Source organism: Thamnophis sirtalis, unplaced genomic scaffold (assembly GCF_051295495.1).
Source record: "Thamnophis sirtalis isolate CommonGarterSnake01/CBP01778 unplaced genomic scaffold, rThaSir2_p1.2 scaffold_1, whole genome shotgun sequence".
NCBI lineage: Eukaryota > Metazoa > Chordata > Lepidosauria > Squamata > Natricidae > Thamnophis > Thamnophis sirtalis.
This window is the reverse complement of record NW_028261381.1, coordinates 51,163,837-51,179,093: the sequence shown is the minus strand read 5'-3', so window position 1 is coordinate 51,179,093 and position 15,257 is coordinate 51,163,837. Positions and strand designations below refer to the sequence as shown.

At 37.2% G+C, this 15,257-nt stretch overlaps 1 protein-coding gene across 7 annotated transcripts in view; it reads right to left on the bottom strand.

Annotated features, from left to right (window-relative positions):
- The window catches only part of SEMA5B (semaphorin 5B), a 596,333-nt gene that overhangs the window by 156,548 nt on the left and 424,528 nt on the right, over positions 1–15,257 (bottom strand). For all 7 annotated transcript variants that reach the window (XM_087711803.1, XM_087711804.1, XM_087711802.1 and 4 more), the window contains one exon: positions 12,134–12,179. In XM_087711803.1, coding sequence (XP_087567929.1) covers positions 12,134–12,179 — 46 coding nt within the window. The remainder of the gene's footprint in view (positions 1–12,133; positions 12,180–15,257) is intronic.

The following is a 15,257-nucleotide window of genomic DNA, read 5'->3' as shown; positions in this document are numbered from 1 at the left end:
AACGTTGACTTCTGCCACCAGGGCGTGGCACCATCAGTCCTTTTATCTCCAGAAAACCACACTAACGAGCCCCAGCTACATTGTTATTCCTGCATCCCAACTCAACTCACAGCAAACTTCTGCTGAGTCACAACAACTCACTAATCTCTTGGAAGAAGACTGGATTTAAAATATAAATCAGCTGTAACCACAATGTCAATATATTCTATATAGAATCTGTATCACCCTTCAAAGACATCAGAGATTTAATCAAATCACTGTTACAGACTACCTTTCTATTCAACATGTTCAAATCTCACCACTTGTTTCTTTCATTTGCTTGTTCTATTAATCCACTGTAGCTAAACAGTCATTATTTAGCAAAGGAAGGATGCTACTGAAATTCAGTACATTAGAAACCAAGACAATTACTGAAGTAGCCCAATCCTCTAGTGAAATGGCCCACTGGATCGTGAAATCATTATATGTTAATTTCTTTAAATTGGCTTGCTAATCCACCTTCCCCAAAATATCTCATGTAATACCTGTCATTTTCATTTCTTGTCTTTCAAAATGATATTCACATGAAGAATGATTGCAGAAATTTGGTTTGTCTAATGAAGAGAAGGACTAGGGCAGTGATGGCTAACCTTTTTCTAAAGGTGTGTCAAAACTGTGTGTGCGCGGGCTATCGTGTGCACACGTGTCCACCCACCTGCACATGCGCGAGAGACCCCCGTATGTGCAAGCAACCCCACCACTACACATGTGCGAGTGATCCCTGTGCTTGGGGGGGGGGGATTTTTGCCCGCCTCAAGTGCCAGAGGCTTTCTTGAAACCTGGGAAGGGTGAAAAACAGGCCCAACAGGCCAACCAGAAATTCGTTTTCAAACTTCCGGTTTGCCCATTGGGTCATTTTTTGCCCTTCCCAAGCTTCAGGAAAGCCTCTGGAGCCTGGGGAGGGTGAAAAACAGCCCAACCGGAAGTTTGGGAACAAACTTCTGGTTTGCCCGTCGGGGCGTTTTTAGTCCTCCCTAGGCTTCAGGAAAGCCTCTGGAACCTGGGGAGGGTGAAAAACAGGCCCAAGGGACCAACCGGAAGTCTGACTTCCAATTAGGCCCTTGGGCCTGTTTTTCACCCTCTCTAGGCTCCAGAGGCTTTCCTGAAGCCTGGGGAGGGCGAAAATAGTGTCCCCCAGCCTTCTGGAAAGCTAAAAACCAGCTGGCCTGCACGCACATGTGCATTGGGGCTGAGGGCTGCCATGCAGGCAAATATGGCTCCGCATGCCAACTGTGGCATATGTGCCATAGGTTTGTCATCATGCGATGAGGGGGGTGATATGATAGCCTGTTCCAAGATTTAAGGGGCTATCACAAAAAAGAGGAAACAAAGCATCTAACGGTGAGATAAGAAATAATGGATGGAAACTTATCAAAGAGAGATCCAACCTGGAACTAAGAAGAAATTTTATGACATCAAGAACAATTAGTAAGTGCAACAGATTGACTTCAGATGTTGTGGGTGCACCATCACTGGAAGTTTTTAAGAAGAGTCTAGATACCTATTTATCCAGAATGGTATAGGGCAGGGCTATCAAACTCCCGGCCTATGGGTCAGATGCGTCATGTGCTGGTCATGCCCACACCCTGTTTAGCGAAGGGGGGAAAGTCCCGATTTATCATGTGATGCCACCATGATGTGGTGAGTTTGACACCCCTGGTATATGGACTCCTGGTTGAGTAGGTGGTTGGACTAGAAGACCTCCAAGGTCCCTTCCAACGCTGCTAAACTCTGCAGAGAAGCCATGAACTAAGCTCTTCTCACCTGCTGAAGAAATTTAATATTTCCACTGGCTTTCCATTTGGAAGAAGGTGATATTATTATTTCCCACTACAATCACTACTTGTCCACAAATACAATGAAAAAAGGCAAGAAGATCTATTATACCTAGAGTCAATCCAAACTGTATTGAGCCATAGTCAGTTTTAGTTATTCTTTGTTGAATGAGTTCAAGAATAGAGTTAAGCAGCCAGTTAAGCTAAAACCAAATAAATAAATTATATCTCAAAGAAATAGGCAAACTGAGTTTTTCCAGTATTATGATTTTTTTTCATAAAAATTATGAAAAAAGGTAAATATTGAAACTGCTTCTCTCCCTCTCTCTCCCCCCCTCTCTCTGTCTCTCCCTTTCTCTGTGCCGTCAGAGTACAAAACAATATTTAAAAACTATGGGCAAGGATAGGAAAGTTTAGATAGAAGAATCTGAGTTTCAAAAACATGGGCACCTTTAAAATAATCTTTAACTGTTTTTCCTCTTGGCATTTTAATCAAAACTTCAGTCCAAGATTTGTGACCCTAGTCAACAATATCCACCTACAAAGTGACAGGAAGAACATGACCTTGCTTGTTGTAATGGGGACATGATTTGCCACCCTTCTCTTTACCTTCTAGGTGGGTAGCAGAGTGTGAATGAGGTGTAGGATCTAGGCTATATGAGTGACTTGAATAATATATGGTATTAAGTGGAAATGTCTATTCCCGGAGACAGTGTGGCTGGCCAAATTATGTACAGAAATGGGATTGGATGTATGTAGCACTTATTTGTCTTGTATATTAAAAATCACCTTGCCTGCCAAATGCCATACATCTTCACTAACTCCTAATTGAAGAATATGCACAGTGAAGATTCACAAATAACAATGGATAATAACTGTGTCATCTTCACATTGTCCCATAAAAGGGGGGGGGAGGCAAACAATTCCATCTGGGTGCAAATTAATTAACAGATATACATTTGTCATTAGAAAGGGCAACTTTCAGAATCTTTTAAGAACAACATTTCTCATATCTCCTAATATGGAATTTCAAGCAAAATAACAGCATGGATCTGTGGAACTAAAATGGGAAGCTTGATTCTGTTAATTAGGGGGATGAACAAGGAGACAGCTTTTTCTTCCACTGGTAACATTTTCAGTAATGCTACTATGACTATTTTATAATGAATACTATCCCATATAGATACACCCAGTTACCATCTACTTCACTCCACCCTCTTCATATATTTATAGGGATAAATAAGCAGCACCACTAGAAATCATGACTATAGTCTACAAAAGCTTATCCTGCACATTTGTTGGTTAGTTATTTCAAATTACAAACTACTACCTGATATGCCTTGTTTTAATAAACAAACAATGGTAACACAACACTAACTGGTAGAATTAATTACATAATAGTTAATAACCCACTTGATTGTTCAATCTGCAGAGAATCTTCATGCTACATTTTTGAGTACTGTACATGTCTGCAAAGTGATATAGTCACTTGAAAATAATTATTGAAGGAGGAGGATTAATGGTATTTACCGGCAACAAAGTTGAGACCTTGGAATTTGTTTTAAAATTTGCAGAGATATGAGATTCTTCAAACCAAAAGGTTTGAGGGAGATTCTGTGCCTAGATCTGTACAAATGGAAATTAATGCCAATCCCAAATGGACTTGAGAGACTCATTTCTTTCTCCATTTTCACTTTCACAAGGTTAATTAAGCCAACTGTCCATAGTAAAAGTACACCAGGAAATATATGTATGTCCTCTTTCTTTAAAAAACAAACTGTTATTATTTTCATGCGGGAACTTAGCTCTGAGCTTAAGAGACAAACTTTAAAGAACAAACTGGTTTATTATAGGCTATGATAGCAATCCTATATATTTCCTTGTAATAAGGCCGGGTGATTTCAGTGAGACTTTCTTCTGCATCAGTACTACAAAATACATTTATATAATATACACTGAATCAGCCAGTTTACATGGGGAAAAAATTCACTTATAAAACAAAATATATTATGCAGCTCTGCAATAATATTACACAAGTTATTGTAGCTAATTAGAGAAGTTCTGAATATTAAAAAGCAAGTTTATTATTAAATATCTATTAAAAGATTGAGGTTAAGCCTTTTACCCAGAGGTGGTATTTTACCAGTTCGGACAAGTTCACCCGAAACAGTAGCAGAAATAATGGTTGGCTCTGCCTACTCACCCTGGCTCTATGGCATCCCATTTAGGGCCTTTTTTCGCCAAAAGCGCATGCACAGAAGGCATATGCGAGCTCACATTTGCGAACCAGTAGGGAAGGTAAGTGAATACCACCTCTGCTTTTACCCGATCAATTGTCAAAGAAGCAAAACACACATTATTTATAATACACACTGGAACTTTAATCTGCTCATTTTACTAAGTTTCTATTTTTGTATTGACAAGTTACATCTTGTATATGACTGGAATGAAAAATTTGTAATCACAATAGTGTGGAGGATATTTTAAAAGGCTATTATTATTCTGCATTATATGGCAAATTTCTTATATATGTAAAACTTAATTTTGGTAAAACCTTAGTGAATATGTGGGTATGTGTACACAAAAATACAAACACAAAGAACAGACATTGAGTTGTAAGTGTCTGACAAACTAAGGATTAATTTTGTTTTAGTTTTAAGAAGTGTGTTTTTGCAAAACAGCAAGATCAGATTGCTGTAATTTCACACTGTATTTCCAACAAGATACCTCTAACATATAGCTTTAAAGGTCATGCTGAAATGCAATGTAGGAAAGATGGAAGACTGATTCTTTGAAACAGTACTGAGGGATTTTAGCTCAATCCTAGTCTTACATTTCTAGTTTACTATTTAGTGCAGAATATATTGTTACTGAATGCTCAGTAAGGCATAAGTCCTACAGAGTCACTAAAGGGCAAGTCTTACGTTAACTTGATTTAACAAATTAATAATGCTTTTAAAATCACATCTGGGGCAAAAGGAAAACAATCCAGAAATGGTAACATTTTATATTCTCAGGTTTAGTTGAATTTGAGTTTTCTTTACACATGTCACATTTTCCTATCTAGTAAGCTGTATAATCTTGTATAACTAGAACTTGACATTGGATAGATACTTCTTAGCATTTTTTTTTTAAAAAAAAGACTGAGCACAAATCTCCAGGGAACAAAGTAGGCTTTGGGCAAATAAGGACAGTCTATGACATTTTCAGTGTTATTTAAATGAAATTAATAGTAGACATAACTATTTCAAGTCAGTGGATGGCGAGGACCTAGACAGAAGAAAATGTCTAATAATGATAAGTAATGGGTTTGTGTGGCTGTGCTGTTGGCATTTCAGATGTGCATTTGCTCAAATTTAGGTCCCACCAGGATAAGATAAATGAGGCTTACTGATGCCACAAAGCTCTGAGGATCCAAACCTATGTATCTCATAATTGCTTTTTAGCACTGATTCAAACAAATCCTTTTGACAAAGTAGAGCTAATCCTTTTGCTCACCAAATAAAAATAGTCTGTAAAATGTAGCAGGAATGAGACTAAGTAAGCCCTTTAAATGATTCAGCCCCCCTCACATCAGGAAAAAGTGTTCAGAAAAATGTGTGGTGTCTAGCAAGGGCTGTGTAGTTTATCATCACTCTCATTTCTAATTCACAACAAGGTACTGTTTATATTTGGCTTATTTCAAATGTCCAAAATGCTAAGTTCGGCAGGAAATCCCAAGAAAGTCAAAGAAATATCCCAGAAGAAGGAAAAAGGTGAACAGCTTCTGTATTACTGACAAGAAAATTAGGTGGACACATCCATGAAATCCCCAAGAGTCAAAAGAGGTTTTATGTATTTTTCACTCACAAGAAAATAGGATAAATCAGATTTACTGACTCTTGTAATTTTTGCCTGATTCTTCAGCTATTTAGTGCCTCCTTCCCGTCAAATATTCTATGGTCTGGTAATGGTAGTGGATGGCAGAGGATACATAAATGGTTCAGAAAGCAGCGCAGATCGAAATCATTTGCATTTTGCTAGTGGAAGCAGAGAAAATGATGCAATAATTTACGTAGGACATCTGCTAAATATGTGACCTTCAGCATTCACCTGTTCAAATACGCTCCTGCTGATAATACAGGAGTGGATATATTTATTTGCGTAGCCAATTAAATATATACAAAAGCATGGAATGATTTACTTATTATATTTTATTTATCAAGTTGAGATATCTCCTATCTCACACTCAGAGATAGGTACAATTCTGATACAATTCTTTTAGTGATAATGGAATAGTGACTGAGTGAAGATTTGCTAGTACAAAATTTGATGGGGAAATACAGTGAAGCAGGGAAAATAAATAAATACTTGACGAAGAGGAAAAACAGAAATATGTGTTCTAGATAAGGAATTATGCATCATCACTCATGGTGACATAGAAAGAAGGGTGGCTATGTCTCAGGTAATTGCTTATGTTCAGAATATCATTCTTTTTAGGGGGGAAATGCCAAAAGATAGGGATTTTTTTTTCCTTAAAGCAATTTGTGACCTGCCTCCAAACAAAAGTGTAGATGAAGCCAAATTAGTTGGGCCATTAATCACTCTTTGGTTTTTTGATAACAAAAGCTTTGAAACACAGGTACTGTTTTCTACTGACTGACCTTCCCAATCACCCTTCCCCCCCACCCTTTCCTCCCAGCAGCTAAGTTCCACTCTCTTTCTCTAGGCAATATGACAAGTTGCTTGTCCACCTGGTATTAGGACTGTCAGGTTTGCTTGGAAAGTGGTAAAATGCACCTGAAGGTTACGAGGAAACTAGCTGGAGACAAGAAGTCAGGGTGATATTCAGTGTCACTTCTTGACTGCATTTTAACAAATACCCATAGTCACCAAATTAAACCAAAACAGATTTTAAACCAAAGCCAGGCAAACAGTAACAATAGAGAATGCTTCTAAACCAGGCCACACTATTATTTGGAATATGTCAATATGGTCAAAGTTGGCAAAGAAATGATGCAAATTTAGTGGGGCACGTGAACAAAGTATGAGACCAATTTTTTTTTAAAGAGGATAAGAGTCTACAAAGTTTTTATTTATTATTTCATAAAGCTTATTTTTAGTTTGCACGACAGCTTTCAATTTAGTATGATATGAAATCAACATTCAAAATGAATTCTACAGGTTATAAAAAAGAAATTTGAGTTCTACCAGCTGCCCACTATGAATATATCTGCTTTTGGAACCTTACCAAATACATTGTGTGATCTATTGTCAAGAGAATTGTTATTGAGAGGTTTCCATTTTAAGAAACTCTATCTTAGTATGCAAAGTTTAGCCTTGCAAAGTTTGTTTATATTTATTTGCCTTCATTACTTTTATAAACAACTCAGTGTGTTAAGTATACTAAATATTCCTCCCTCCTCCTGAGGTGGTTTTCCTGAGTAGACTGGACAGTCTGCTTCAGATTCAATCCCCAAAGGGTGCCCAAAAATGCATTTTAGTGTGCCAATGGTTTTTTTTTGGTGGAGTTTTGGTCATATAGACATGATCAAATAGGCATATAGACATGTATGTTTTCCATCATTATGAAATATGTTGTATTTATTGCTAGGTACCCAGAGTTGCATTTTGATTCGGCACCTATACAAATTTACTGAATGAATGAAGTGAGTAAGTGAATGAATGAATGAATGAATGAATGAATGAACATGCACCGAGGTGAATGTGGTGTGAATGCAGTATTTGTCTACAGCACCTTCAAGGAGCTGCATCTTTTTCACACAATCCCATGGCTGTTGTATCCTGAGCACATTTACAAGAGAGCGAACCTTTCTGAAATCAATCAGACTTACTATTTCTCAGCCTAATTTCAAAATCCTTTTGCAAGGGACTTTGGCAGGAGTGATCGATCCTTCCCTCAGCATGTATGGGGATGAGAAAGAAAGAGAAAAAAAAGAGAGAAGAGGATGTCAGAAGGAAAAAAAAGAAAGATGTCAAAGAGAGAGAGTAGATTGTACCCAACCCATGTTTCAGTCCCTCCCACCAATAGATGATCATCAAGAACCAAGAGGATGTGGGCTGATGTGCGGAAAGAAAGAACATCATTACGTACCAGAGAATCTCTCTTTATACTGTATGTATCACTCTGGACTACCAATTGAGGTCTCACCAGCTCAGTTTTATACACATTAAAAACACACTTTATTCAGTCAATTCTAATTTTATCATTAAAAAAAACATGCTAGGAAGATGTTGTTTTCAAAGTACTTTTTCCACTAATCTCTTAATTGTGGTGCCTACAGTAAAAAAGCCTTTTTGTATGAATGAGAAGCATTAGGTTTGACCCCCTTAAAAGTTCCTCAGAGCGATGAAGAAAGTGCGCAGGATGTGTTTAATTTTTCTGTTAGGATTTTGAGGTGTACGTTATATTCCCATCAATATGGAAGGGTGGGAGCTATTCTGAAAGTCAGAGATATCCTATGGTTAAAAAAAAAAGAAGCAAGTATGTTTCTCAGTGACTTTTTCAGGGGATAAAAAATTAACACCCACATCACAGAATGTAACTGCAGTGCTGGAAATTCCACAGCAACCACAATCCTGATTGTTGTCTAGAAGAAAAAAGGAACATTCTGTGGCAAATAACACTGCTTCTTTGTTCAAAGGTATGAATTTCTCCCCCTCTCCCAATGACAGAGAGGATAAATAAATACAGCAAGTATGATGAATGACTATCATATGCTAAATAGCAGAAAATGTTAGCTTTCTGATTAAAGGAGAAAAAAACCGGATCTCTCAGGCCTAGCTTTAACATCATTTCTGATAGATAGCAGCTATATTTCAAAATACTTACTTTGACAGCTGTGTGCTTGAAACTGCTTTATTTCTCTTTTTCTTTTCCAGAAGAGAGAGAGAGAGAAAGAGAGAACAAACAAAACACAGTGGTGGAGGTACCCTGAAAACAAGGCCTTTTTAAACACCCAAGAAAAACTAGGGTATTCTAGCAGAAAAAAATATAAGCCTCAATCAAACTGTATTGTAATTTATAATATATTTATATTAAATGCACTTTAATTTAACAAGAACCTTTAATAAAACAAGATTTTTTTAAAGTGAAGTTCATCGGCTTTCTTTTAATACTCTTCACTAGTTCTAGACAAATAGAGCTTCAAGCAACATTGTAAGACTTAAATGATTTCCTGGGGCCAAAATCAACCTCAACCACATGTAATGAACATTGGAATCCAGGTGGGGGGAGATAGTTTAAATAAAAAAATAAAAAAGAAAATAGCCCCAACCTTTTGATTAAAACTCCACCCCTTTCACAAGTGTAATTGTGATTGCCATTGTGATCTTTTTAAAATTATTATTACCCCCGGAAATACCTTATCAAGGGTTCAAATTGATGGACATTGCATTCCAACAACAATTGGATAGGTGTAGATCTCTTCCTCTGAAGAATTATAAAATGGATCTTGAATCACAGATGATCCTATGAAGCTCATTTCCCCCCCCAAAGTAAGATATAAGAGCGTAAGATTTTTCTGGCCAGGAACCCCCTTTGACCATGGTGTACCATGCTGGAGACTGTATATAGCACCAAAAATTAAGCAGCATAGAACAGGGGGCCGGTTGACATTGTGGCACCTTTCAGACATGGGGCTCCATCCCTTGTGCTAAATTCTTCCTGTTTGTGGGCTCCAAGAGGAGCCAAAAGCCACCCTGTAGGAGTGGTGAAGCAAAGAGGGGCACCCTGGTATGCCAGCAACCAGGCAGCACAAACAAGCAAAGCCCTATACACGGATGCAGGCAGCATGCAAAACTATGCCCCCTCTGGTCCACGGAAAAAACGATCCCTAGTGCCCAAAAGGTTTGAGGTCGCTGGCATAGAAGAAAGAGTGGTTTTGATTTAGTATATTAAATCAAGATCAGTGTGTTGTAGCGTTTAAAGGTTAGAATGAAAGCAGTTGGATTTTAATCCTACCTTCAGCCATGGACGCTCCTTGGATGACTTTGGCCCAATTATTATCTCTAAGAACAAAACAGGTCATTGGCTACCAGCAGTACCTCCTGGTAGCCAATGTAAATGAAAAATACATAGGATATTCAGTGTCCTGGCTGAAAGGGAGGGGGCCCTGTCAGGGAGAATAAAGAGACATTTTAATTTAGAGTCTGTTCAGAGAAGCAAATGTCTGAGATCAAATCCTTAGGTCTATATCTGCCATTCCAAGGGAAGGCAGACAGTCTGGTGAGATAAAATATCTGTTTGAGTCTATCCATGAGTGGTTCTGGTTGCTTGCATAAATATAGGGAAATTCCCCTCTTCTCTAAAAGGAATATGTGGTAGAAATGAAAAAAAATCTATACAGTTATGGGATATAATTTCCCATAATATCTGTATCGCCTCTGAAACTTTAAAGCAAACTGAGGGTAATTTAGGAATATCCTGAGGTTATACAATTTGCTGTTGCTTGTTTGATTGAGAAAAGGACAAATTGGGTCAAACAGTTTAAGAACCACTAGCATAAAAGAAGGTGGACTATTTTATACCATTTTGATAGTTCAATCCAACAAAGTAGGTATGAGAAAAATAAACTGAAGAAGGAAATGAGATATTTACTGCCAAGTGATTCTGGGCACAAGGCAGGTTATAAATGTAATTAATACAATTAAATAAAATAGAGTTGTTAAGATTATTCTTCATGTCCTTCAAACCCTTCCATTCTTCCTTGTTAGAAACTGAAAGCTATACAGAAAATGTTGGAGGACCACATGCAATGTCTTGAGACCTCAATTATACTAAGTGAAATCCCAGATCTACGAGACTCAGGCTTATAGTTATAATAGCAACTCCTACTTTTCTTTGAAAGAGTTATGAGGAAGATCTGCTAGTAATATATCAAACTTTCATGGAACGTACATGCACGTATCTCTGCTATTGATATTTGTAACAAAGTAAAATATAAGAACTGTTTCTATCACTTAGCTAAAGATAAATTATTTTTTTCCTGCATTTAGGATTAAATTACTCAATAAATGCTTTTATATGAAATAAACATTTTAAGTCAGTGGTAGAACTATACTTCTTCTGAAATGAGCAGCTAAAGACACTCTATTAATTTTATGTATGTAAACACACAGCATGTTATTCCTCTTCCTCAACCCATTCAGAACAAATACGACATAATTTGTGACAGCAAATTCTTAACTAACATTGCTCGAATCTGTGTCCTTATTTAAGAACCAGTTCAAGCTAGCAAAAAACAAAGATAAATGTTTCAATTTCCACAACACTATTGAGTTCTTCTGGTATTATAGAGTAGCTTTGCCTTCATCTATATCTTACTACAATGTTCTGCTGACTATGAGGAACCATCTCTCATCTTGTTCTAATTCAATCTCCTTTTCCTCTTGATTAGAACAACCAAATCTATTACCTCCCAAAGCTGATACTGAATTTGCCTTGCTTTCACAACAGCTATCCAACAAGCTTGAATATGAGTTGTGATCACCTGCTTGAAGCACATCACCTCAATAATTCTCAAACAATAGAATATGTCACATGCACAGCTGTAACTCACGTACAATTTCATGACTTTAAACAACATAAACGTTGACCTAGCGCTATTTATATAACTGCAGTTATTATAGTGATAATTTTAACAAAAGTCAGAGCAAACTTTACAAAGGTTTCAGACCAATGATTATTGCTACACTTTGTTAGGCCCTTTCTGGAAGAACAGGAATGACATATACTATGAACAGCATTTCCTTCTGAAAGGTTTACAGGTTGAGGAGCTGAGGAACTTAGCAAAACTCACTCCTCAGCATTTTGTGTACACAGTAGGGCCAACAAAAGCTCAGAGCAATGATGAACGAGAACAGAGAAGACCTCCTTTGGAAGCTGCCGATGTTGCATTAAGGAAAGCTAAGGATTTACAGTATTTACATTGTTTTAGTTAAGCTTGCACTGGCTATCCATCACAAAAACCTCCATGCTTTTAACACGTTGTCCTTTCTTGTCATCCATCTATCCCTCTTTGAGTCAACAGACCAAAGCTAAAGTATTGAGCTAGAAAAGGGCAAGAACATTTTTCATACTCCAGCTCTACCTTCTCAGAGTAAAATACACATGGCTATAAATGACAAAAATGTTACATTTAAAATGCATTACAAAACAAATTAACAAGACTTATTTTTTTTCAAAACAGGGGTTATATCAATTCACATTTCTAAAAACCATTATTATATGGTTTATTGGTTTTTTATAAAAAACATGCTATGTAGCTTTTTAATTCTATAATCAGAATAAGTAGATGGCAGAAAAAGACTGAACATACCTGAATAAGAGAAACGTTGTATAGACTAAGTCTGAAGAGGTAGTTCCTGTGTGAGCAAGCAGATGAAATTAGGGAAGGTTTAGTCAGAAAAAATATTTTATCTGAGTTTAAAAAAAACCCACAAATATTATACCATCATAAAGCAGAAGTTTCTATAGGCACTGAATCAAACCTGAAGGATCGAACAATTCCAAATATATACTGCTTTATATTAGCTGGTTTTTAAATGAATTATGTAACATAAACAAAACTCTGAAAGGCTCTATCCTGTTCTATACAAAGTGAAAAGATAAAGGTTTCCCCTTTCTAGTTGTGTCTGACTCTAGAGGACGATGCTCATTTCCAGTTCCTAGCTGGGGGAGCCAACGTTGTCCAAAGATGCTTTGTGATCATGTGGCTGCTATGACTATATGCTGAGGCACAGGGAATGCCATTACCTACCCACCGAAGTTATATTATTTTTTAATTTGCATTTGCATGCTTTTGAACTGCTAGGTGGGCAGGAGCTGAGACAAGTAAAGTGAGCTCACCCTATCACATGGTACTTGGATCTCAAACAATAAAATCATGACAATAAATTAAGGTTATCACTATGTATAAAGAACAATTTCCCCTCCCAACATAGCAAACAGAAATCTCTGATGCTTTAAGAATCATTCCAATTCCATACTAATGTGTACCCAAGAAACCTGTAGATCTAACTCAGGGTTCACCACAACAGTCAATATTGATCTCCAAGGTTTGATGAGATTATCCATTATTATGATTTGTCATACAGTCAGTCAGATATTTAAACAGGGTTTGGTATTTTTATCCACCAATCAAGTTCTTCCCAAGGACTCGGTTTGGCAGAAATTGTTTTTAAGTGTTAAAAGTACTGTTGCAGGATATAAGCTGTTCCATGGAAAGTTGCCTTTTGTAATTGACTGATGGTGGTTTTGTCATACTGATGACATTCAAGTCATGCTCCATATGTTCTGGGATTTCACTCAGGGGGGCTATTCTAGTGGTACTATCTTTGCTTTCTTTTATCACAGTTGTTCTACTTCTATTTGCAAGTCTTTATATTTTCTGGTTTTCTCCATTCTTTCTCTTCTCTTCTACTATCTCCAGGTACTGCAATGTCCAATATTCAAACTTTTTAAAAAATCTTTCTCATCAACATGCTTATTATTTAAAGTATCAGTTATTAAATTATATTCATATATTATTATTTGGGGGTTTGAAACCTCATCAATAAGCTGAAGAGTCCCATTTAACAGTCTACCAAGAAATACAAAATATAGCATCACTACATCGCACAACAAAGACAGTATTCAAATATTAGAAAAATTAAGGAGGGGCGAGAAGCAGAAGACAACAGCATTCTTTACGTCAAGTACACAGATGGTTAACATATGAAGTCCGCTCTATTCACTAATAAAATGAATATTAATGACTTGTCACACAGAGACAGCTGCTACAGGACGTGATTTAAAATGGCTCCAAATATTAAGTATCTTCCATTCATAAAAACCACACTATATGTTTGATGTGGAAGATCCACAGTCAAGTTTTCTTAAAAATTAAACAGGCAAGGATGTGAAAAAAAGAACATCTAATTTGAATGTGGACAGCAGTGCTGGAAACAGTGCTGGAAAAGAGTGCAAACCTTTTCAAAACCATCAATTACTTCATACACACACACCCAGAGCCCGGGCTCTTATATCCAAGGCTGCATTTTCTCCCTTCAAAGCACATATGAGCTTTTGGCAACAGCATTTAGATGGAAACCATAGCACAAGGAGAATAGAGTTAAAATGTCTCAACTGCAGATCTGAACGTCTTTTAATTACTAAGCTAAAGATGATAGGAAATTCTACCACAAGCTGCTTGTTTCACATATTACTTAATTCTACAATAATTAACATTTCGTCGGTCTCCCTCTTCCTGATCTTCTTTCTCTTTTTTTTTCTAGAGACAAGAAAACTCTACTTAAGCAAGTGCTGGATATTGTATTACAAAAGACCACGGCTGTGATTTATGAATCCAACTTTCACCCTTGGGATTTCAAGTTCTAAGCATATTAATTGCATTTAAATTGTAGCTGGGCATGTAGTCAACCCATCCTGCAAACTTCTCTCCAACTACTGCATCACATAATTAATACACCTCTTTTGCGCACTGTATATTTAAAATTTTGTGTTTGTCTGCTTTTGTCAATTTGAAGGACTAAAGACTTGATTTCTTCTGAATGATCATATACAACTGGTCTAAGTCAATGATTAAAGTGTTGATCTATGACAGTGATGGGTAAACTTTTCTGGACCGAGTGCCCAAAGCATGCGTGTGTATGCGAATGCACGCACACACGTCCAAACCCCCAAAAGCGTGTGTGTGTCTCACACATGTGCATGCTCCCTGCCCCTGTGCACGCTCCCAACCCCCATGCATGCGCACATGCCCCTACACATGCTCCACTCCTGCGCATGCACAGTAGAGAACTGAAGACCAGCTGGCTGGTGGTAGACGGATGCACGGCAGAACTGAACCCATGCCATAGGTTCCCCATCATGGATCTAGGATTTAAATCGAGACTCACTGATGGAACCTATTAGCTGACTTTGGGACAATGACCTATAGCAATGGAATTGTCAGAAAGCATTTTAAAAATGCTAAAACTATGTTGGGGTTTGGGCTAGCTTATTTCCAATTTTGTTATGTTTGCATGCTGTGAATGGTCATGTGGAAATTGCATAATTTCCAGACTAAACCTGCTTTTCTTTCTCTCTTGAGCTCTTTTTCCTGTGCTGTTAGCACTTCAGAAGATAAAAAGATTGATCTAAGGGAGTATACATTCTTTTCTTTTATACTTTGAATATAAATTGAGACAGGATTTATTTTCTAACTGAGTGTGGGGTAGCAGTGCTATATTGTTTCATTTGCTTTTTTGGAGTAATCTATTTATTCCTACAAGGGTCAATCAACAGCGGATCTCAGCCCTTAACAAAATGAAACCAGAATGTATCAAGTGGAACAATTTTATTCCAAGCTCAAAAGAATTCCTTTTTTGTTTCTTATATTCTTAGAGTTAAACCATGGTTTGGAGTCATTTCTTCTGTTTTTTGCATTCTCGGAGTTAAAA